The sequence below is a fragment of the Colletotrichum tamarilloi genome (assembly GCF_030869305.1).
Source record: "Colletotrichum tamarilloi strain Tom-12 chromosome Unknown Scaffold_90.1, whole genome shotgun sequence".
NCBI lineage: Eukaryota > Fungi > Ascomycota > Sordariomycetes > Glomerellales > Glomerellaceae > Colletotrichum > Colletotrichum tamarilloi.
The window spans coordinates 117,641-140,275 of record NW_026849473.1 but is presented as its reverse complement, the minus strand read 5'-3'; the positions used below and the strand labels follow the sequence as shown (position 1 = coordinate 140,275).

At 49.7% G+C, this 22,635-nt stretch overlaps 8 protein-coding genes across 8 annotated transcripts; 3 read left to right on the top strand and 5 right to left on the bottom strand.

The window, feature by feature from the left end:
• Positions 1 to 380: 380 nt before the first annotated feature.
• On the bottom strand, positions 381 to 2,042 carry CTAM01_13207 (beta-fructofuranosidase; the record flags this gene model as incomplete). Its single annotated transcript, XM_060529211.1, has 2 exons — positions 381 to 1,550; positions 1,602 to 2,042. The coding sequence occupies 2 exons, from the start codon at positions 2,040 to 2,042 to the stop codon at positions 381 to 383; spliced, it is 1,611 nt and encodes a 536-aa protein (XP_060376261.1).
• A 2,307-nt stretch (positions 2,043 to 4,349) lies between these two features.
• Positions 4,350 to 5,015, bottom strand: CTAM01_13206 (ent-kaurene oxidase; the record flags this gene model as incomplete). Its single annotated transcript, XM_060529210.1, has 2 exons — positions 4,350 to 4,442; positions 4,764 to 5,015. The coding sequence occupies 2 exons, from the start codon at positions 5,013 to 5,015 to the stop codon at positions 4,350 to 4,352; spliced, it is 345 nt and encodes a 114-aa protein (XP_060376260.1).
• Positions 5,016 to 5,068: 53 nt separating this feature from the next.
• Positions 5,069 to 5,724, bottom strand: CTAM01_13205 (cytochrome P450; the record flags this gene model as incomplete). The annotated part of the gene is made up of 3 exons (XM_060529209.1): positions 5,069 to 5,360; positions 5,537 to 5,652; positions 5,707 to 5,724. The coding sequence occupies 3 exons, from the start codon at positions 5,722 to 5,724 to the stop codon at positions 5,069 to 5,071; spliced, it is 426 nt and encodes a 141-aa protein (XP_060376259.1).
• Positions 5,725 to 6,944: 1,220 nt separating this feature from the next.
• CTAM01_13204 (acetyltransferase) lies at positions 6,945 to 7,777 on the top strand (the record flags this gene model as incomplete). The annotated part of the gene is made up of 2 exons (XM_060529208.1): positions 6,945 to 7,076; positions 7,175 to 7,777. The coding sequence occupies 2 exons, from the start codon at positions 6,945 to 6,947 to the stop codon at positions 7,775 to 7,777; spliced, it is 735 nt and encodes a 244-aa protein (XP_060376258.1).
• Positions 7,778 to 13,059: 5,282 nt separating this feature from the next.
• CTAM01_13203 (uncharacterized protein) lies at positions 13,060 to 14,828 on the top strand (the record flags this gene model as incomplete). Its single annotated transcript, XM_060529207.1, has 5 exons — positions 13,060 to 13,482; positions 13,575 to 13,679; positions 13,756 to 14,141; positions 14,199 to 14,263; positions 14,344 to 14,828. The coding sequence occupies 5 exons, from the start codon at positions 13,060 to 13,062 to the stop codon at positions 14,826 to 14,828; spliced, it is 1,464 nt and encodes a 487-aa protein (XP_060376257.1).
• A 1,266-nt stretch (positions 14,829 to 16,094) lies between these two features.
• CTAM01_13202 (uncharacterized protein) lies at positions 16,095 to 18,353 on the bottom strand (the record flags this gene model as incomplete). The annotated part of the gene is made up of 1 exon (XM_060529206.1): positions 16,095 to 18,353. One exon carries the CDS (start codon positions 18,351 to 18,353, stop codon positions 16,095 to 16,097), a length of 2,259 nt encoding a protein of 752 aa, XP_060376256.1.
• A 650-nt stretch (positions 18,354 to 19,003) lies between these two features.
• Positions 19,004 to 20,091, bottom strand: CTAM01_13201 (alcohol dehydrogenase GroES-like domain-containing protein; the record flags this gene model as incomplete). Its single annotated transcript, XM_060529205.1, has 2 exons — positions 19,004 to 19,743; positions 19,809 to 20,091. 2 exons carry the CDS (start codon positions 20,089 to 20,091, stop codon positions 19,004 to 19,006), a joined length of 1,023 nt encoding a protein of 340 aa, XP_060376255.1.
• A 1,650-nt stretch (positions 20,092 to 21,741) lies between these two features.
• Positions 21,742 to 22,542, top strand: CTAM01_13200 (short-chain dehydrogenase; the record flags this gene model as incomplete). The annotated part of the gene is made up of 2 exons (XM_060529204.1): positions 21,742 to 22,104; positions 22,168 to 22,542. 2 exons carry the CDS (start codon positions 21,742 to 21,744, stop codon positions 22,540 to 22,542), a joined length of 738 nt encoding a protein of 245 aa, XP_060376254.1.
• Between the last annotated feature and the right edge of the window lie 93 nt (positions 22,543 to 22,635).

Below are 22,635 nucleotides of genomic sequence, written 5' to 3'. Positions count from 1 at the left end.
CGATCCCAATACGAAGTTCGCGAACATCAGGGATATCCATCGGGCTCAAATCGAAGCGGGTGAAAAGGAGGTTATCACGGCTGAATCCAGCGACTCTGAATGCCCTAGTGAGGCTGGCAGCTGTATTGTAGTGGGTGTGGTTGAGGATCAATAGTTAATAGTAATGAGGAGGTTGGGTTGTGATCCCATCGTTTTTGTGGTGCCAGAAACAGGGGGGTGCCAGGAAGTGGGTATGTTGACTTACTTGATAACTACTCCCAGCATACATTACGACATTGTTTGTTGCTTTGATTGTTTAACGCCTGTCCCATCCGTTAGGGTCAGGGCGCCTTCGTCGGTTGTCGAGTACTGCATACGCCAAAATAGTGCCACTGCTCTGTCTATTTCCATGTGCTTTCTAACCCATTTACCTTGACGCTCACTCTCATGCTATTAGGTAGGTCTGTGGTACTCAACACAAAGCGCGACAACGGCTGAGTCGTAAAGAACGTGCTAGTCGCGCTATCGAGGCCACCGTTAATAAAGACCTCAAGAATCGACCTATCAATCACTCCACTGAGACTCCACGAGTTTTGTTCTGTTGTCAAACTACTAATGGACGTTCTTTCTGTGAAAAAGATATTTTCGAAGCCCCGGGCGCCATTCCGGTTGACAAAAAACACGGGATCCCCGCCGAAGAAGTATCCGCCGTTGATGTACTCCCCGGTAGCAGGACTCGAGAACGTAAAGTTCAAAGAAGCAGTTGCTGAGATATCTTTCTCTGGAATGCCTGTCACATTGACCTCCCAGTGAATCGCGTTGGATGCCACATCGGCATAGTCCACGATCAGTGTCCCGTTACCCATGCTGTGGTTGGAAGCCAGTTCACGACCCAGCACAGGCTCCAAATTGTACGGGGCCGAGACCAACTTCCATCCCACTCGCTTCGCCTTAGTCAGATAGTTCTGACGCGGAAGACTCATGATGCTTCGCCAGCCTTCCTTGTCAGTCGGAACCGTTTGAGCATATTGCCAATTGGATGCCCATGCGATTGACACCGGGAATTCCTCGGCCGGGACGCCGTAGAACCATTGCCCGGCATAGTTATCCTTTCCAAAGTCTGCAATTCTCGCAGCCGCGTCAACAGCCTCAAAGTGAGTGCCGTTGAAAGTGCCAGGATGATACTCCGTTATAGAACCTCCTAGAGGCGCACCTGGGTTTATGCTGATGGCCATAAGCCACATGTCGTCCTGCCTCTTGCCCTCTGCGTCTATGTAAGGCATAGAAATCAGGTTTGGGCACTCATACTGCAGACCGAGAAGCCCATGATGGGAGAAGTTGCTAGTTGGTGTCCAATCTTTCAGATTGGGTGACGTGAAGATACCGATGGCAAAGTCATGTGGATAAGCAACCACCATGACCCACGAGCCGTTGTAACGGACGACTTTGGGATCGCGGAACTGCGCACTTGTACTATTGATGACGGGGTTGTTTGCATATGGAGTGAAGGTGTACCCTCCATCTCTGGAATAAGCGATACCCTGAGTCTGCAGCGTCGGCGATGCCAGAGTCTTGTTAAATTAGCCACAGTGGTATCGAAAGCTCAGTTGGTGTAAACTCACATAGATTGCAACCACGCCGTTGTCTTGGTCTGGGAAGAAGCCGGATGTATTGTTCACATCAACAACAGCACTTCCAGAGTAGATGAAGACATCTTCTTCGGGGGGGAAGAGAGCTATGGGCTGGTTTGACCAATGGTATAAGTCTTTGGATGTTGCATGTCCCCAATGCTGGTTGCCTGCAACAACGCCCGTAGGATTGTACTGGTAATACAAATGCCAAACGCCATCGGCGTCTCGGAACATGCCATTGGGGTCGTTCATGAAATTTTGAGGGGGAGAAAAGTGCACTTGAGGGCGGTACGCGCCATTATAATCGCCAACGATGGGTGTCCCAGTTGGAACATGGACAGGTTGAGAAGAAATGGTTGATTGGCCAAGTGTATGCCGGGTGAACTGGGCGACACCGACAAGGGTCGTCAAGAAGGCACTGCGAATCGCCATGGTATCTATTGTACTAGAAAAGGAGGCATCCGATAATATGACATTTACTATCACCATAGGGAGCTACTAACGCGATTTATATACAAAAGCCTAATCGCCGAGAGACCGCTTTTACGAGAGTTGTGTCCACTTAAGGCCACGAGCCTAAATGCTTCTCCACAAGAAAAGATGCTTTACCCCACGGAGAACAGGTCGCAAGGCATTCCCAGCGTTGTCTTGACTCGCCCTCCCCGCGATTTTAGTCATGGGGAAATGGCGGAGGAAGCTATCCTTGAAGGAGTGGACAAACGTTAGCGTACTGGTACGACATAGCCAAGGTAAATTTGGGCACTGAGGTAAAAGTTGGCGGGGCTTGTGCGGTTTAGTGAATAAATTGAGTGTTTATCGGGCCGACGATCGAGAAACGTGTTTGTGATATCCACTTCGGGGAAAATTTCGCCTTGGCTAATGGGCCAGAGGAAGACAAGAGGGCGCACGGAGAAGTCCTCGCTGAAACTTCTTGATTTCTCCTCACCTAACGTACGAGAGAGAGGAGCATCCCACCCGGAAGCTAAGATCAAGAGGGATGAATGAGCTTCGCCTTGGAGGTTGCTCTTCAGATCATCTATAATACGACGAGTCTCACCTTTTCCGGTAATCCGAAGGTACCATAGCACATGGCACAACTAGTTTTCCAGTCTGTCAAAGGGTAGGACAGGGCGGTATGCATGTCAACCTAACAATGGATGGTACATGCATTAATCACAGCAGGATTCAGTGTCGGAACACTCCAAGAGCGTTGATGTCTAGGTTAGTCCGCTTTATCGCCAATGATTGAAGTGCTGTCATGCCTGTATGGAATGGTTGCAAGATGTCTCAGACGTATCTCGTACATAGTGACTTGCATCTGTATGTTGGATACCCTACTCCGTAGAATCGTACTTAGATAATACACACTACACTCTCTTTCTCTCGTATCCACCCCTATTCTGGTGGCAGCTGCGAACCTCGTAAGTTCTTCTTCCACAATCTATTTCGCCTCCTACCAGACCCAGTAGATTCTTGCAATATCAAATATGAAGCCTCTTTCTTCTTTGGCCCTGCGTGGGTTGTGCGGCACTCAAATTTCCGGCCAGAAAGGGTCTCCAAGTTTAAAGACGGTCTCTATATTCAGGAATCGTTCAAACGAAGACGTAAACTGGAAAAACTACGATCAGATCACGACGGTTTAGAGAAATGTAAGGGTTGAGGAACAAGTGGCTGAAATGACCCTATAAAGGCTATGATTTGTGTTCTCCAATTCTTTGATGAGATCAAGTTTCAGCTTGTCTTAGATGCTGTGAACTGTGGATTATTAGACCCGGAGGATGCTTCCAAAGGTCAAAGATGAACGCATTTCTTAGGGATTTCAGTTGGATGAATAGTTAGCAACATCGAGCTCGCATAATTCTGCTAAGAACTAAACTTAGGTTTGCTTGACACCATAGTCTAGAATCACCTTGTCGCCTAGTCATTCCTTGCGATCAAATCATAACGCTATATGCTGGGGCATGCATCTCTCTATGTAGGCACTGATCATGTACAGAAGATGCGTCGAGTGCGTTTATTAGCTAAAGGAACCACAAACCTAGAGAAGTAGATGGGCCCATGTACGGTAGTCCAAATGCCGAGATAAACCGAACTCAGTTTACAGCATACAGGTATCATCGATATTATAGACTGAGTTAGCTCTACCTCATGGCGCTATTGAGAAATGACCGCGGCGTTCGAGAAGCATATTGTTTCAAATATCAATTCTTTGTTTGTTTGATCAATTGAATCAAACTATGTATTAGTAAATATTACTGCCTAGTTCTTAAGCTGTTGACTACCACAAACCTGGCCTTTCAGGTCGATTTCCTCAAACATTGGGGTCAGCGGCCCCAAACCCCCGAAGCCCGCTATAATATGGAATTTAGTCCAAAAGCACCTAAGATAGACACCAAAGACTTGAGCAAGAGTCTGCTGAAAATGATTCAGCGTTCTAAGTCCTTTGTTCAAAGAGACAATATTAGAGGCGTCGTCGGGGGCTGCGAGAGGACCAATGCCGCACCTCTACGTAACCTATCCCATCCGTCGAGGCATAACGTCAATACAAGCATCTCCATTGTTTCTCCAATTTCACAAAATTCCTTGAAGATGCACTCGTGGGGATAATGGAAATATGATCGGATTATCACATAAGGTAATTCGCTAGTACCCCTCACAAGGATACGTATCTACCTTATGTACTGACATCATGCCGACAGATAGGATAGATCTTGCAATCACAGTGTTAAAGAGCTAAAATTATATCGTTAGGCCGATCAGGCCGACAAATGTGCGAATGGTAAGGAACTGCTCTATATCGATACCAGTGTCTACAATGTTTTTGACGCTGGTCTGTATGGGCAGAAGGTTCAGTATAAGTAAGGCAACGCTTATTGCCCACATGACTGGAAGAAGAGAAGCATCGAAGACTGTGGATTCACATCGAAAAGAGCTCTATATTGCAGTCCCAGGAGTTGAAGAGACCCAAGAAAGCCGCAAGGGCAATATGTATTGGCGCCTTCGAAGCCATCGATACCCATCCCAGAATTTAGGATCTGGATGAACGGAAGGGTCCCACATAGAATGCGCAAACACTCCCATCTTGAATCCCGCGGGAAGGATTGAGCCATCGGGAAGCGTAATGTCGTTCAAGGCCAGCCTGCTCATGCTCACCACGTTCGGTGGCTTTATGCGTTGGCTTTCCTTGATCACGCTGTCCGTCAGTCTCAGCTTATAGAGCGCTGTCTTCTCCCATCCGTCCTGGCTGATAATCATGACAATCTCCTGGCGGAGGGCTGGGATAATCTGTGGATGGCCAATGATACCGAATAGGGTCTGAGCGAAGAGGTCGGTTGTGGTATGAACAGCAGCCATGGCGAGGGCAATTTGTGCCCGGCCTACGTCATAGCTCTGACCCTTGGCCATCTAGGTGTTCGAACCATTCGACCGCATCATTTCGTAACTCCGGCTTCAAGCCCCTAGCAAGTCGTTGTTGATCTTCCAGTTGGCACGCCTTTAATATTTCGTGTCGTTTGTCCTCGTGCGCGTACAGTCTTGCACTCTGGCAAAAACCAATGGACAATGTGACGAAATCCAGGAGGGTATTTCCGGAGCTCAACACAAGCCATGAAGCTGTTCACGGTGAATTCCTTGGTAATTTTGAGCCAGGCCGGGTTGCGGCAGCCCACGTCGCCAAGAAATACACGAGATGATGTGCGCGCAACAAGTTTTAAGAGTGCGGACTTCAGTACAGCCTCCTTCTGTTCTGCAGTGTGTCGGTTGCATTATTCAAGCGACGCCGGGCCATTCCACATTTTTAAAGCCACTTTACCTTTGGATTCCTTGAAGATCTTTCGGCATGCTTGATCGCACTCGTCAGCTAGAGGTACAGTTACCTTTTTAAGAAATGTGTCAGGACATATTGAGTCATGTAAATTTCAGAACACCAGATAGTCCACGGACCGAGAGATTGTGAGATCTTGATTCTGGTAACGTCAGTGACCAGGGAGTTCAGGAATGCCGTCTTTAATATCTCAAACCCAGGAACGTCTGAAAGAAATTGCTGCAAGGTCCGTAAGTGAACCAGCCAGTTACCGAACAGATGCGATTGCCAAACCTGGTTGACAAATTCCATGAAATGGAGGTCGGCTTCGTTGCGAATGCCAATGACAAATTCTGGGGAATGATAACCGTCTCGCCTATATCGGCGATAATTCGAAAAGGGGTAGTAATGCCGACCTGCATGAATGAGTGAAAGTCAAGTTGAGACAGAACTTACGAGCCACTTACCATAGCAAAACCGTCTTTGATGAGTTTGACCGAGTCAAATACGAATTGTCTTCTAGCCTTCAATTACCAATGTCGAAGATGGAGGTAGAGACGGTGACATCCGGAAATTTCGTGAGTTTAGATCTAGTATTGAGGACGGGAAAGGTAATGCAGAGAAGTATGAAGAACATGGACATGAAGAGAGGTCTCAAAGACAGCGCCTCAACAACAGGTGCCCCGACAGTAGCATGGTTCGCAGCCATTGAGGCATCTGGAATAGTCTTGGCGTCCATGCCTATAGCTGCTGACGATTGCAAGAGAAAAGTGCATGGGTACTTGCACGGTGTCCATCTGGCAGGGAACACTATTAACGATGGGAGCTTTGGTCGTCGAGAACGCGACCATGGAGTTTTGAATCGGCAGGGAAGTCCAAAGCCGTGACGGTCAAAGTTGAACGGAATTCAGGGACCCATTGCAGGACATGAACCTCCTTGTGGGGGGTTTAGGCTAAACGAGCCAGCTTTCAGGGCTTGCAGCCCAACGACTCTGCAAGGACGCATATGAGAGGAATCTTTCGTGAGGAAACCCTTTCAAAAAGATCTGGCACGGTTTAATTGGGGATCTCGCAATGCTCTCAACGCCAATCATAGTTGAGTCTGAGAAGGCTTCATAGGTGCCAGGATTTTTGCCTATGACGAATCTAGACGCTCACCGCTGAGGCTCTCTGCAAGACTAGTATGGTTGCTTTAGTGCTGTGATCTTTTCTGTTTTGGATGTCTCACGTAAATCGAACCAGAGTGTCGCTCTCTTCGATTCTGAATACCCGCTTCTGCAAGCAAGGCCAATTTCATAACTAAGGCTGGTTTTGGAAGGGGGCCTGCAGGGCCGAGAGCTGTAATCCGAACTCCGGCTTCATCTCAATGACTCATGGCCTCTCGGATAAATTCTAGAGGTAACGTTTGCACATTTGTCAACTTCCCTCTCGCACTATAGCATTTTCCAGTCTCCGACCAATGTTTGTGCGTTTTTAACTCAGTAACACCTTAACATCAATTATCGTCGAACTATTTGCCCGTCGTTGTGATCATGGATTTATACATCCGACCACTATCAGTCAACGATCTTGATCGATGCGTTGCAGTGGAGGCCGCAGCCTTCCCCCCCGCCGAAGCAGCGACTCGCGAAAAGGCAAGTTGCTTTCCATATCGGCCTTCGTTGTTACGAACAAATTCATCATCAAGCTACATCTTATGACCCAGATCCCTGCCAATTCGTACATAAGTAGCCACCAGCACACATATTGCCGCAGTTTTCAGGGGCAAGGGCGCGCTTGCAAAGAAGGCCACCGAACATATCTAATTCGATTGTGCATTCAGATTGAATATCGACTGACGGTATGCCCCGAACTCTGCTTAGGATTATTTGTTCGTAAGGGCAAAAGTAGCCCAGAGAGCGTTATCCGACAAGGGATCACCCCGGTCTACAGCCCATCCGAAACTTCGAGTCGTGATGAACTTATCGCACACACAATTTCCACCAAGTCAATCTCTTCTGTTGTCACAGACGAGGATATGGCTGTCCCATCTGCGTGGAAGATAAACCCGACCGCTACATACGACGTGGGGCATCGACCTGAAGGCAGAACTATCACTTTGCATTCACTGGCTGTCGCGCCCCATTTCCAGAAGTCGGGTTACGGCAAAACCCTCATGGCATACTACATCGAGCACATGATGCAAACGGCACAGGCAGAGAGAATTTCCATTCTCACTTACGACAGGCTGGTTTCGTATTATGAAAAGCTAGGCTTTACACACTATGGCAAGAGCCAATCCGAGTATGCTAGAGTAGCTTGGCACGATTTGGTATGGTCTCTCGAGGGCAATCATACAAGCTTCCTACTAACGTTCTCTATATAGGCTTACGTATTCAATATTACGTGACCAACGTCGCGAAGACATTCCTAACGATCTAGAAGTCTTCAGTTTATACGTCCAAATTTCTCCTTGGCAGCTAGATCAAAGTCCGGCTTTTCATTCTAGGCCATATGCTAAACAGAAATTAGACGAGGGGTTTGATCACAATAGTCGTATTTCTCTGGTCTCCTTTTGGAAATCTACTCATTGTGTCTGATAGAAACATTCTAACAAACTAGCGTCTTGTCTTTGGCGTCGGAGCATCGAAGCTAGGCTCTCCGCTGCAGAGGCGATGTGAGAAGAATGGTCTACTAGAAAGGCGTACCGCGGTCGCCTCATATGACTCTGATAGACCTGATGATTCATCTCAGTACGGCTGATAGCGTTTTCATCTATGATGGTGAACATGTCTGTTTTGCTTAACCGTATTAGTGTGAACACGTCTCGTGCAAAATCTTCAGTTGATTGTAGACAAAGTCCTGAATTACTATGTCACAGGCCCGTAGTACCAGCCAACTGGAACTAGGCTCAGGATTAAAGATTTCGCGTGTATCATGTATACAGTCCTCATCTGCCGGCTTGCCATAGTTTCGCAGCTGCCAAAATAGCCAAAATGTCCAGCCGAAGGCATATCATTATCGGATAAGTTTCGTAGCTCAGTTTCACGGAAGAAGTGCTGATAACCGTCGTCTTTGGTAAAATATGCATGCTTTTACACTTTTCTTAGCCCCAGACAACCTCACAGGGGAGGTTGCGGATATCTGCTACCCATGGTTTGTTTAGCTGGCGTTCAAGAACGAGTACCGCTAGAAAAGGAGTAGTACCTGGCAGCTATATGTTGAGGATGAGATATTTTTTCTTAACATGAAGTATCATCAAGAAGTGGGAGACCATGGATAGGTGCCAAACTTTTCTCCATACAGGTTCAAGCCTTGACGTCGGGTGCAATGTCATATCAATGGTTACTCCACGAAACTTATTCAATCACAAGCTATCGGTCAGACTTATATGTCACTCAGACTGCTTGTTGCCACTATTCAGCCGACATCGTCAGTACTGATGCCATTCAATGTATACATAAGAACTATCAGTTCTGACAAAACTGAATACTGCCATGATGGTAGCTAATAATGAATGTTCTTCGAGTCGTGAGCTAGCCAATATCCAATCTATGTCATTATCACAAAGTGGGCATGGAAGCTCTTTTCCGAGTTCATCTCATTGGGCCAGAAGATACATCAACTTCACCTTCGTAGGAAGTTCTTGCCAATATCTCCCTCAGATCGATGTTGTCAGTAAGCCACGACCCTACGTTTTCCCAGAACATTTGGCGGCATCCGTCACCGCTGAAACCATGGAAACGACCTGCTGGGTGTATTCGCAAAAGTTGAAGTACCTTTGGCTGTCTTGTTGTTATACTAAACGCTCATCAAACGATGTGTTCCACGCAACATACGTACGGAAATGCTGTCATGTGGTACAGTAATACCCTCATGGCTGGACTTCTGATATATCTGAGCTTCATCCTCTTGTACCTGTTTGCTCCATGTCTTGCTCGGCCATGTAGTAAACTAGGCAATACGTTCATCCCGTCGAGTTATTTGCGAGGCTCGGTTGACATTATCCTAGCACTTGAGCATTGGAATTGTTGGGTCCAACATCTTGCTTTCAGGTTTTAGTGTGGCCACCGCTTCAGCTTGAGCTAGCTTGTACGCCTGAATATCGCACCCTGGCACTTGTGACTGGAGGCATGTTTAGCACCATACCTAGGCCTAAGTCACTGACAACCTACGTTCGAAACACGGTATCTAAAAACGTGTGCATGAAGATTCCATCTTGTTGAATCACGATGCTGGTGATTTCAGTCACAGAACCTAATATTGAGCTGGCAGCGACTGACCCAAGTAATCTCTCGCGCTCTGCAACATGGTCCTGAGTTGGAACGATTTCGATTTCTTCACAAAACGTGTTTAAAGTCGTGTTGACTTGAATCAATAAATTCCTTGCAGAAGCTGTGTTATCTGCAATACCGGTCCAGGCTAACCGAAGATTGTTGTCCCTTACAAATCTGGCAAAGACACAACAACACTCTGAAAGTCTAATTTGGCCAATCGTGTCCAATAGAGAGAAAGTGTCATGACAAACGATCCGGCATTTCACTGGGCGACCCGACTAACCGCCAAAGACACGCCTAAGAACTCTGGGGCTTTGCTTCTCGATTGCAATCTGGCTACGGAGTACTCACCTCCGTAACATAGCTGGATTATCTTAAGAGTGCCTTATCCCAGCGCTGTGGTGTAGTGGCCCAGACACATTCGATGGCAAATTGCTCGGTGTTTCCAGTCTATGGCGGCGATCGTTCTAGACAGAGACGTAACTTTTACTTGGTAGTTGTTAATGCTACCCTAGCAAGTCTAGTATCTTGATTTTCATCCTCTGCGGAACGCGTCAATCGGGGAAGATGAGTGAACAGGGCTGCAAAGCACCACAGTTAGACTGTCGCAACAACCATAATGATTGATGTTACTTACCATCCTAGTAACGATATCTTCCATCAGATGTCGACGAGTTTCATGTGTGTCGATAAGTGATGATCGTCCTGTTGTCTTATCCATCTCCCCACCCGATGTAACACTCACTTGACTCACCTACTCTTTGCAGACGACCCTGCTGCTGTTCCCTCCCTTTTAGGTAACGTTTTGTTGGCTAGGTCGCGAATCCAACTCATTCAGGATCAGAACGGCATGTGCCGCACATTTTGAGTGTCTTGATAAATGCAGGCTATTTCAACACCAGCATTTACCGACGAGATGATCGCCCGGGGTACTGCCGCGGCAGTCGTGTATTAGCAGGAATTGCCAGCATGAATACCATAGCACACATCACTTGTACGCTAAGTTCGATGGTGCTTGTTAAGACTGACTACGGAGTTTGGTAGCGAGACCGAATTAGGAGAGCCATGTCACCAAAACAGCGCCAGCGACACTATAATACGACAGCAGGCAAGGGTAACAGAAGGGCTGGACTCCAGATTTGCGAGCTGATTTTCTGCTCGGAGGAGCACAGGAGCTTGTTGGGCAGCGCCTTCGCCTTACGGGATATCAGGTCGCATTGATAGAAGCAGATCGTCTGCTTGATCAGGTCTTCGTGGCCCCCACCAAAAGAGCGTTCCTACGTGTCTGTGGTGGCCAACTATCTGTGCGTTGGGGCGGCGTGGATTTAAATTGGGACCAGCGGACATTCATCCGTGACACCCGGGCTCCTCTTCAAGAACAAGGATCAAAATCTGACGCAATTCCTGGTCTTTTATCCGATCAAGAGCTGCGGGTCAGTCGCGCGAACTGTATGTACAAGTAGTCTGTCAGTCCTTGAGGCTCCTTGGCGTTGGTAAATGAAACCACCGGATCGCTGGTAGATTGGGAACTGGAGGCAATAGTGTGTATGGCATGGCTGGACATGCTCGTGGCTGTCAAAAGTAAGATGAAGAAATAAAGTTGCAATCTTGCCCCAATCGTAAAGACAATCTTCAAGGACCCTGCATCACCTCCTTGCGAGGGAGAGGAAGCCAAAGAGTCAGTAGCGACCTGTCATGATTGTCTCAGAAACTAGCCGATTGCAAGCCACAATCCCACACGGTAGATGAAGAAGAAGCGTCAGAAGAAGCCGTAGAAGCAACAGCCACCACAAGAACCGCCCTAGAGGAAGCCCCATCATATGGTTGACTACGCCCGTAGACAGCTGTCAGTGTCAGAAGGGAGGCGCAAAGGGCCGGCTGGCTTGGTCCGGGTGGTCTCCCCTAAATGGGACGCCGATGACACCGTAATACGAGTGGAGATGGTCTGAGACAATCAGTTCCCTATTGCAGAATAGCATCGGCTTCAGTCCGCATCGTTGGGGGTGACACTTTTGTTCCTCCTTCTAGTGTAGGTAGTGTAGCATCTCCCAAACTTCCAGCCAGTCGCAGAATAGAACTCGGTTGGGCGTGGCTTTGTGCTCTTTTGTGTTCCCATGGCCATGTCATCCATCATGTCCGCACAGTCACCCAATGCTGTCTGTGCGAAGGTCCCAGTGAAATTCCAACCTCCACAGCTTGGGTAGCAGATTGCCACGACTCCTTATTACTTTCAAGCCTCAACGCCCAACTTGCATTACTCCGGCAATGTCCGCCTCCGGCCGCCGGCCGTTCTGCTTACTGCTTTTGTCGATAGTCAACGCGTTTGGCGTGAGCCGGGCGGAGCAGTGCTGTCAGACAATTGAGGGGTGGTTCCATGTCGCCAAAGCAGGCAGAATCAAGTGAGAAAAAAGTGGTGCCATGTTGGGTGAGATTCTGAATTGAGCTCGCTTCTGCATGGGCTGCAGAACACCAGCACAGCACAGTCGCAATTATGCACGCGAGGATACGGATACTCTGAGGAAATTTCCCGTTCTCCTTCCCCTTGCTACTACGGTCCGGAAGGACTGGGTGCTGTACAGTAAGGTAGTATTGTACATAGAATGGTCAAGTCCCAACCCGGAAAGACATTTGCCGATGAGATGGGTTTACGGTTAGAAATGCAGAGAAAAGTTTCCTCTTGCCCGAATCCATCAATTTAGCCCTCTGGAAACAAAATGGCAGGTCAAGGTTCAGCATTGCATCCATGCACGCGTGCCAGTGCCATTCGCCATCGTAACTTTTCCGAAAGCAGGCGATTATCATCGAGATGGCCCCCAACTCTTCCCAATCCTCCATCACGGTGGATTTCGTTCCCTGCCACACCTCGTGGGAAGCTGGTCAGGGACAGCAAGGCATCGGAGTTGTGTTTGAGGAGCGGCCCATTGTCACCCTACCACGACAGGACCCCTGAATCTCTTTCACCATCTCGCGACTCTTGGCGAAGGGAACCCCCCGAGGTTCAAGAGTCTTCAATCTCTTCGGAACTAATGCGGGGGAAGGATTCCAGACAAGTGGACTCTTCGGCCGGTAGCTGGATACGGCCATTCCACCGGCTACTAACCACCAAACTAACACCAACGTGGGCGATAGCGTGTGAGGCTGGATTACCCGAGATGTGGTTCGCCCCATCTGCCGACATTTGCTCACACCAGGGTCGACACCTCTTACCCGCTTTCAACATAGCCCAGCATGCGAAGATCTCACTCCAATACGGGATAGATTCTCCAGAAGCTGCAATTGAAGCCTCCCGGGGTGGCCTGCCCATGTTGCATTCTGCAAGGTTCTGCGCAGGTGTAAGTGTGACGATCAGGGGTGCTGGTGTCTCTCTCCTCTCTTCTTCCACTCACGCCGCATGGCAGCAACAGGGCCAGGCCGCACTCACACGCGCGCAGTAGCGCAATTCCGTGTTTTTTTCCCACATTGTCCAGGAACGCATATCTTCAACAAGGTCCCTCCCATCCCTCTTCGTTCCTGTCAGGATGGAGAACCCGAAGAACGACGTCCCGAATCTGCGGTTCCTCTCACGGCCCCTCCCTTGACAAACACGACTCGTCGTTCGATCCCTTTTTCCTTTGCCCGAGTACGGATATCAAAGACATTGAATCGTCTTGTTCCGATCGCGATGGCGGAAATCGAGAACCGCGGCCCGCAGCTGGTGGCCGTCGGCATAACGCTCGTCACAACAGCCATTGTCGCAACGACTCTCCGATGCTATGTCCGAATCTTCCTCGTCAAGAACTTCGGAGTCGACGACTGGTGCATGCTTGCTGCGATTGTACGAAAACCAATCTTTTCCTCTTCCTTCGCACCGATGCGCCCGAGATGAAATGTTGGAGATTTCAAGCTGACCAGAGGACCAACTTGCAGACATCATTCATCCTCTTTGTAGCATGTGCCATTACCGGTGTGCATTACGGAACGGGTCGACACAAGGTGAATCTCACCGATGATCAGTGGTCAACCGCCATGATGGTAAGCTTCCGACAGCCCTCTTAATCCTTTTGGGGTGGTAAAAAACGATGGGAGGATAGACACTGACACGCTGAAGTTCTGGTGGTACTGCTATCTGTGGTACTGTTTGTCGATGATCGCCTCCAAAATTTCCATCGGCTACTTCCTCCTCCGAATCACGGTCCGCAAGGTCGACGTTTGGATCATTTACAGTGTCATGATGATGACAGTCTGCACCGGCGTCGTCTTCTTCTTCGTCACTCTCCTCCAATGTCAACCGATATCCTACTTTTGGAACAACACGACACAAAGTGGCCGCTGCATCCCCGTGGATGTCATCATCGCTCTTACCTACCTCTACAGCGCCTTCAGCGTCATCTGCGACTTTACGTTTGCTATTTTGCCCATGGTTCTCATCTGGAAACTGAAAATGGACCACAAGACCAAGCTAGCTCTTGTTCCAATCATGGCCATGGCCTGCATGTTCGTGCTCTACATCCGTCTGCTTGCGGCCAAATGACTGACTACTACCCTCTTTAGTGCCAGCGCTGCCGTCGTTGTGCGTATGCCTTTTGTCAAGGACTTCAAGAATCCTGACTTCCTTTGTAAGTCGAGCTCCCCCCCCCCCCCCATGTCTCATCGTGATTGATTTAAGGTTGGCGGTGGCTGACTCGCGCACTTCCAGATGCAACCGTCGATATTGCAATCTGGTCCACCACTGAACAGGGTCTGGCGATCACCGCAGGTAGCCTTGCAACGCTCCGCCCACTCTTCAGACTCGTAGGATACCGACTCGGCTTTACATCCATGGGACCCTCGCAACTCCACGATTCCGAACGCGGCGCCCCATCTGCTATGGGTGGCAACATCAAGAACGTCAGCAACAGTAGCTCAAGCCGGGGCCAACGACGCGGCCCTTTCAGTCTTACCACCTTCATGTCCAAGGATGAAAGCGAGAGTCATGAGATGGGCAGCGGCAGCGAACAAGAACGAAACCAGCAGCAGAAGATGTCTTCAAGTAAGCGCGCTCGCGGCTGGGAGTCGACAGGGAGGCGGGATAATGAGAGCGAGACTGAACTAACTTTCGAAGCCTCAAAAGAGTCGGTGGGGAGTGACCGCGACAACATAGTCGTTGTTCAAACCTTCTCTTTGCGGGAAGATCGATTGTAAACATTGTACACATGCTTACTGTAAACGATGAATCTAATATTCGACGCCTCACGAATGGGAATTGGGACATGGTATATATAAAACTTAATTGAGCAACATGTATATGAAGAAGCCCTGCAAACGCGATCCAATTGCCATCATGCAAATGTCAGGTCCATCAGGCCAATCTGATGTATTACTTACTTGACAGGAGATGCATCAGATGAACCACTCTCCATATACCCAGGCACATGGTTGGTATGCACTTGCGATCTTAACTCAGCAGCAAGCCATGATTCATGTTCTCCTGAACATAGCTGGAAGCTCATTGTCTCAATCTCGACAAGCCACTCAGTCGGGAACATTGAGGGCAAGTAGCCAAGATGCAGGCACACGAACTACACCGGGGACCGCAGCAACAAGGCACAGGAAAAAGTGATTTAACAAATCGACCCTCAGGTTACTTGAATTCTACTAATAGGGCTACATATAATCTTTAAGGTCTTCCCCCAAGATTGCCCGCGCCACAATGAGCGAATATCCTTGTGTTGTTCATTCGTCTAGGCTCCAGACCAACCACGGCTTCTGCAGCCACGATTACGACAACCATAGGGAGCCTGTGTGATCATGCCAAGTAGAGAGACATTTGGTTTTGCAAGGGAAACTTCGACGCAAGAAGACTCGCAGTTCTCTTTTCCCAGCAACGCAAGCCGTCTCGCAAGTTGTCGCAATACGCATATTGTCATCCGACAGCAATACTGTACTTGGTGTTGCACGGTGAGGCTGGCTGTAAGCATCACTGTTACTACAAACCAATCACTCTGGCTACAGCGATACGCCAATCCTTGAAAGTTTTTTGGCAGATTGTCGATCCGAAATAACAAGTTGAGCTGGTTGTCACTGCAAAGCATCGTCGTCCACACCAACAGCATTGCTATGCAGTGCTGAAATGAGTGTCAAGCACACCAGCTGGAGTACACTCAGGGCCGCCTCGCAATGTCGCCTCAGAACCACGAACAACGCAAGCGTCATTGTTTTCCTCGTTCTCATTAGACTGGACACAAATTGCTCCTAGGACGTTCGAAAGTAGTTGATTCGTCCGAATGATTCTCTAAATATACTTCCCTAACGCTCTGTTTCTTGAAGTGGTTCGTCTTTGGGTCTCAGGACCGCAACCACATCCTTGTTCTAGTCGACGGGGACATGGCATGCTACATCCGATCCCTTCAATGGCGAGAATCACTCTCAAGAGTTTTGAAACTTGGTCGCTAGTGTGCAGTGTTGATATCAAGTCTCGTCCTTCATGGATACGGCATTGTGTTGGGGCCTCGTCGGACCAGCTGGCACTCCATTCTGTATTGGCCTCGGAAGACGGTTCAGAGAGCTCTGGTTGGCCTGCGATAACGGTGTTACTGGCGTCAATGGTGTTGTCGAGGTTCTATCAGCATTTCCCATGCTCTGACCTCGCGCCAGAACAGCCAATGAGTTCTTGAGTGTATTCAATTGGGCCTGAAAATCGTTACTTTCGATTGCGGGCTGACGGCCGGGATGAGGCTGCTGCTGTGTCGATGTTGTCTCCTTTTGGCGTTGAAGCTCGGCCTCGATCCGATCCATTCTCTTGGCCTGTTCTTTCTTTGCTTCCGCCTGTTCGGCAACGTGGTTCGTGAGGCGTGTCTCCACCATTGCGATGCGATTGTTGAGAGTGCCCAGGTGCTGATCTAAGGAGGTTTTGCTAACATCAACGAGTGTTCTGCAGTTATTGATCAAGGTTGTGCTGATAGCGATAGCTTCCTCCATCTTCAAAATTCGAGGCATGTAATCGGCATTCGGTACTTGGTCGGCGATGGCTCTTTCTATCCTCTCAAGGCGGTCTTCAAAGCCCTCTGGACGCGGCAGGGTTGGGTCAGCTCGCGCGTCCATCCGTTCTTCCAATGCGGCTAGCCGTGTCTCGGTCCGGATGCTCTGCTGAGTATCTACCCCTTTTCGATCTTCTGATCCTATTCTGACGGTTTTTTTGCTTGTCTCGGAAGCTTGAAACGACTCTGTGTTGGAAAGAAGACCGTGTTTGACTTCCTTCATCTCTCGGCTCAACGTCTTCAAATCGCCTTCGAAGCTTTCGATAAGGCCATGCTGGTCTTGCTGCTGTTGTTGAATCTTTTGGCTCGATTTGCGACATGTCATAATCTCCGCAACAAGGCTGTTTATCTGGCTACTGAGCATATCCAACTTTTGTAGGGCATCTTGGCACTTTGAAGCAGTGAGCAGGTTGAGCTGGTCGTGTGCTTTTCGGATATCTCTTGAAAGCTCCTCAGATTCCATAACGAGGCTTGCTTGTTGTTTCAAGAGCTGCATGGTCTCGTCGTTTTGTCCAACTCTGGTCTCGAGCAGTCGGAGTAGCTCATCGTCATACTGCGACTGTTTCTGGTGTCCGATGGTGGCTAGGTCATCCAAATGCGGGTCATATGTCTTGTGTTGTTCTTCAGCCAAATCCTGACTTGCATCAAGCATCGAGCCTGCTGCCCCATGGTGAGTGGGTGTTCGTCGATGGTCTTGGCTGCTCATTACTCGGCTAGAGGGCTCCTCGTGACAAGGGGTGAGCTGCCAGTTCAGTCGCGGGGAGCATGACGGCGATTCCGGGAGGCATTGCCTTTTCAAGGAGTCGGGTGCATCAGGGCTAGGTTTCCTTTTCCGCCCTTGGCTTTGGATGAGGTCATCGATAGCGCTTTCTGAAGCACCCTGAGTAGACGACTGCCTGATGTTATCGTAGCCGAAAGAAGCTCTGCGTTGCCTATCCGGTGTTGTCGTCGAGATGCTTGGGAGGCTCTTGCCAGAAGGTATCATCTGGAAGTGGGCACTAGTGGAAGAGTCCCTACGTTGACGCTGGCCCGATGGTACTGATATGCGCGAAGCCAGATCCTTGCCGATGCTCCGTATGCTTCCGCCTCTTATTTGAAAGCTCGAAGGTGTGCCCTTCTTGATGGGGAACGCCCCATACGTGGGAGGATTATCTGGATCGATGATAGACATCCGGTCATGCTTCATCAGCTCTGACCATGACTCCTCAACGTACTTCCACTCTTCTTGAAGTTCCTGGGTTGTCGGCTGGGCACCGACTGGCGGGTCAGGATCCCGGGAATTCCACGCGTCGATGAGATTACTCAGGAAGTTATGGCGCTTCTTGTGGATCTTGGGGGTTTCCAGGTATACGCGGCGACGATCCGAGTAAATTTCTGCGAGGTCCTCGACCATTCGAGAGCTGGCATTAGACACACCCCAGTGATCGCGTATGAAGTCCCAAAAGCGGATGCGATCGAAGGCCAGATGTTGACATCGTAACAGAAGCCGGAAAAGAATAACGAGGTTAAGGTGTATGCGCCCTTGACGATCGGACAAGGTCTTCAACTCGGCAAATCTGTCAAATCTCTTTGCATTGCCAGGATGAAGAAGAATCGCTTTAGACAGGGCCACTGAATTCGGCCACGGGGGAAGCGGGAGCGAGACGGCTGTGATCCAGAATACGTCGTTGTAGTCCCCTTTCCCCACCATGGTGTAATATGAATGGTTCAAGGCCCGCGAGGGTATCGCCAGGCTAGACTCTAGTGGGGAATACAGATGATGATATCGAGAAAGAGTGTGGGCATGAGAGAGCCGACGTCAAGAAATCTGCGTGCGTGACACTGACGCGGAAGGGACGGGGAGCAAGGATGGAGGGGCCCTGACCGCGCAGAAGCCGAGGACGCGGAACCTGGGAGATACCGGCACCGCCGCGCGTGGTGGTTTCAGGGGTCCAACCAGAAGGTTCAACGCTCTGTAGCCCTGTGGAGTCGACTCGCCGAGGATTTGGCTGTCAGTGTTCTGGAACGAACTATTCGTAAGGTACCTAAACGTTCTCTTGTCACCGACGGGTGTTACCTACTACGTAAGCCAGACTTCCCTGGACTCACCCAACTCATTCATTCTCACATTTCGTCACACTCTCAGTCTCAGTCTCACTCTCGCTTTCAGTCACACCCTCACTGCTGCTCTGGAACTAAGCAATTTCATATACCTAGTAGGCGACACCTCTGGGTGTTTGCTCATACTCCGTTCTCATTTTTCACATCATCATTCCCACCGACATCATCAACATCATTTCCTCAACGCCACTTCAAGTCTCCAATCGCATTGCTCACCAGCACGACCCTCATTCGAGATGTTCAGCCCATAACCAGCACACTCCGGAAGCGCACCTTATTAGAAATCATGTGTTCCGAAGCCTTCTTCGCGTCGTCCAGTGAGAATCTCTCAACCATGCACTTAATGCCGTGTGTTGCTGCAAAGTCAATGGCCTCCTCCGAGTCCATCTGATGTCCACTGGGCCATCCACAAACCGACTTGCCTCCAACGATAAGGTCAATCGTGTCGACCTCCAATCCTCCGACAGGCGCCAAAACGCACAGCTTGCCGCCTGGCTGCAAACCACCGGTAAGCGGCGAGATGATCTTGGGGTTGGGTGCTGTCGCAAGGATCAAAGCAGCACCTCCAAGCTTCTTGAGCTCCTTGACGGGGTCTGTTGCGCTCGAGTCGATGTACTCATGCGCACCCAACTTCATCGCAAAGTCCTTCTTGGTGGACCCGGAACTCAGGACCACGACTTTGTAACCCATGCGACTGGCGTACTGCACGCCAAGATGACCCAAGCCGCCGAGACCCTGGATGGCAACGAGATTGCCTTGCTCGATTTGCATCTTGCGAATGCTGTTGAAAACGGTAACACCGGCGCAAAGAAGTGGTGCTGCTTCCGCAGGATCAACGTCCTTGGGCACCCGGACTGCCGACTCGGCACGGAGCAGCACGTACTCGGCGTACCCACCATCCCGGAACACGCCATTGATCGTCTCGTTATCACAGGCTTGGAAGAACCCCTTTTGGCACTGTCGACACGTTCCGTCATGCCCTGCATGTCACCATTAAAAAGAGCTCTTGACGTACAAATGCATGAGAACTCTGGAACAGACATACCTCCGTGCCAAGCACCTCCAACACGCTCTCCGCCTGTGAACCGGCTCACGCCTTCGCCCACTGCCACCACGTCGCCAATGATCTCATGGCCTGGGATCCGTGGGAAAACGTCTCCGAAACCTCCTTCTGCCATGCCTACATCGGAGTGGCATACCCCGCATGCTAGAACTTTGACGAGGACGAGGCCGGGACCTGGTTGTTTCAGTTCCTGGTCGACAATCTTGAGGGGCGCGCTCTTGGACTCGATAACGGCCGCCTTGAAGGTCTTTGGAAGTCCCGACATTGTGAATCGTGATCTTGCAGTCTTGGAAGTTGAGTGTCAGGGTTTGAAACAGAGAGAAAAGATGTGCTATGAAAGAGAGAGGTTGCCCTTGCGTAGACTTCAATTTGGGACGGTGCGATGGCCACTACTTATATGCATGCAGGACTAAGGGTAAGAAGTCAGTCTGTGTATCACACACGTCGACTTGACTGGTGCAATGCTGGAATCCACGCTTTCCGAGAGGGTTGGGCAAAGTCAAGTCCAGACTTTCAAGCCCCTCATTTGTTTACTAATAAACAAGATACCTAGCTCCAGAGACCCAGTACCCAGACGTCTGCACCGCTGATAAGAACTCCTGGCTGCAGTCATCTCCTGTAGGCTTCGCATGTCTCATAGGATGCTTCCAGAGAAGCTTGGGTTGTCGGTAAGACTAGGACGGATTTAGAAGAGGGGTTAAAGTGTGGTGGCGCTGCTACCATGGCTACGATGACATCAACAAGACTCAATTCAACCCTCATGGATGTGAGCCCCTCTCATAGCTCCAGGATAGAGCTGGTTGTGCAAAGAACATCTTCTACATATGGTAGAGCCATTCTACCCCTACTGTGTAGGATCAGATGGAGTTAATCGGCCGCCTGTTGCTGCCAAGATGTGTACGGCCATGACAACGTCACAAATTCCGCGGAGGCCATGGAACCCATGCACGATTTGCTTCTCGGGAATGTCTCTACTTGGCCCTCGTGGCAAGAGCAAATTCATCAACTTGTGGCTGGAGAATCAACTGCGGCTTGGGAGAGATCTCAAGGGAGCCATCGGCAATCGGCGCGCCGAACGCAGGCTTACGTTCCGCGTAACTCCGTCAGCCAATGAAATGTAATTCCTTGTCGGTTTTGCAGGGGCCTTTTTCTCCAAAGCCGACAGATACGGACAAGCAAGTCCTCCGTTTCTCGTTCGTACCTTTAGGTAGCCACGGCAGCATACTGGGCGTAGAGGTACCTTACGTAGTATGTTCGTCGCGGAGTTCAATTGCCTCAGCCTTACCGGGGCAAACAAGGATTCGGAACCGTGCCAAAGCTAAGTCGTCAAGCTTTCCTTAGCACGCGTACCGATGAGAGATGTGTAGCAGGCGTGATTCTCCTGAGAGCTCCGATACAGCCGGTAAGCTATCCACAAGCTGATTACTGAAGTACCTTTCTCGCGCTTCGCGCCAAACAAAGAACTTTTGATGGCCGTCCGAGAGCAACAAAATGATGGAGAATACTGCACAGTTGCGGAGATAGCAGAGCTCGATCTGATGTTCCCCTCCGGAGCCTCCCCACAAATTCGGCCTTCGCGCGCAAAAAGCTACTTGTATGCTAAGCTCGAGCAGCGAAGTCTTGAAGGCTTAGCTCTGAAGCCACACCTTCTGGGGGTGCAAGTCAGAGTCCCCGAAACTCCATGAATGTGGTCATTGATGGAGTTGATGGATCTTTTGTTGCAATAGCTGAAAGCTGCCTCGGGTTTATAAATGACCCAAGCTGCCCACATCCTGTACTTTGTCCTTCGAAACAAACAATAACGGAACATTACTTTAATAGAAGCAATACTTCAGTCACATCACACAATCCAATCACTCAACGTATCAACAGAGCTTCACGTGCAAGCAGGCCTAGGAATATAATTACACCTAGGATGTCTCTCCAAGATAAGGTCATCCTCATCACCGGAGGTTCCAAAGGCATCGGCAAGGCCATCGCTCTTGATGCTGCCGCGCAGGGTGCCAGGATTGTTGTCAACTATAGCAGCGACTCAATCGCCGCCGACGAAGTTGTCAAGGCCATTGGCAGCGACCGCGCTATCGCCGTGCGCGCCGACGGCTCCAAGACGGCCGAGTTGCAGAAGCTCGTGGATGTCACCATCGACAAGTTTGGCAAAATCGATGTGCTGATCCCCAACGCTGCCATCATGCACATGCGCACTGTCGAGAATACTACGGAAGAGGACTTTGACCAAATGTTCAACACCAACGTCAAGGGACCCTACTTCTTGGTACAGGTATGCGATCCAATCCATTCCGACGTGCCCTTGTGTTCTATAAAACTTACCTTTTCTGAAAAGAAAGCTCTCCCCCACATGTCTGAAGGCGGCCGTATCATTTTCCTCTCAACGACCGTCCTCGCTTCAAGTAGCCTTCCCCCGCCGTACCTGCTCTATGCATCGACAAAGGGCAGTATTGAGCAGATGACCAAATACATGGCCAAGGACCTCGCCAAGAAGGGCATCAACGTCAATGCTATCGCGCCTGGTCCCACCGGGACCGACTTGTTCTACAAGGGCAAGACGGAGGAGATGCTCAAGAACATCACTGCCAGCAGCCCCTACAACAGAATTGGCACACCAGAGGAAATCGCCTCTGTGGCAGTTTTCTTGTCAGGAAAGGAATCATCCTGGGTGACGGGGCAGATTATTCGGGTAAATGGAGGAGCTGCATGAGAAGCATGTAATTAGACAAAGGCTTGCGCATGTAGTGCTAGTCAATGATATAGAATTTCCATGTTCAACGCCTTGGCCTCACTCCCTCGAGGC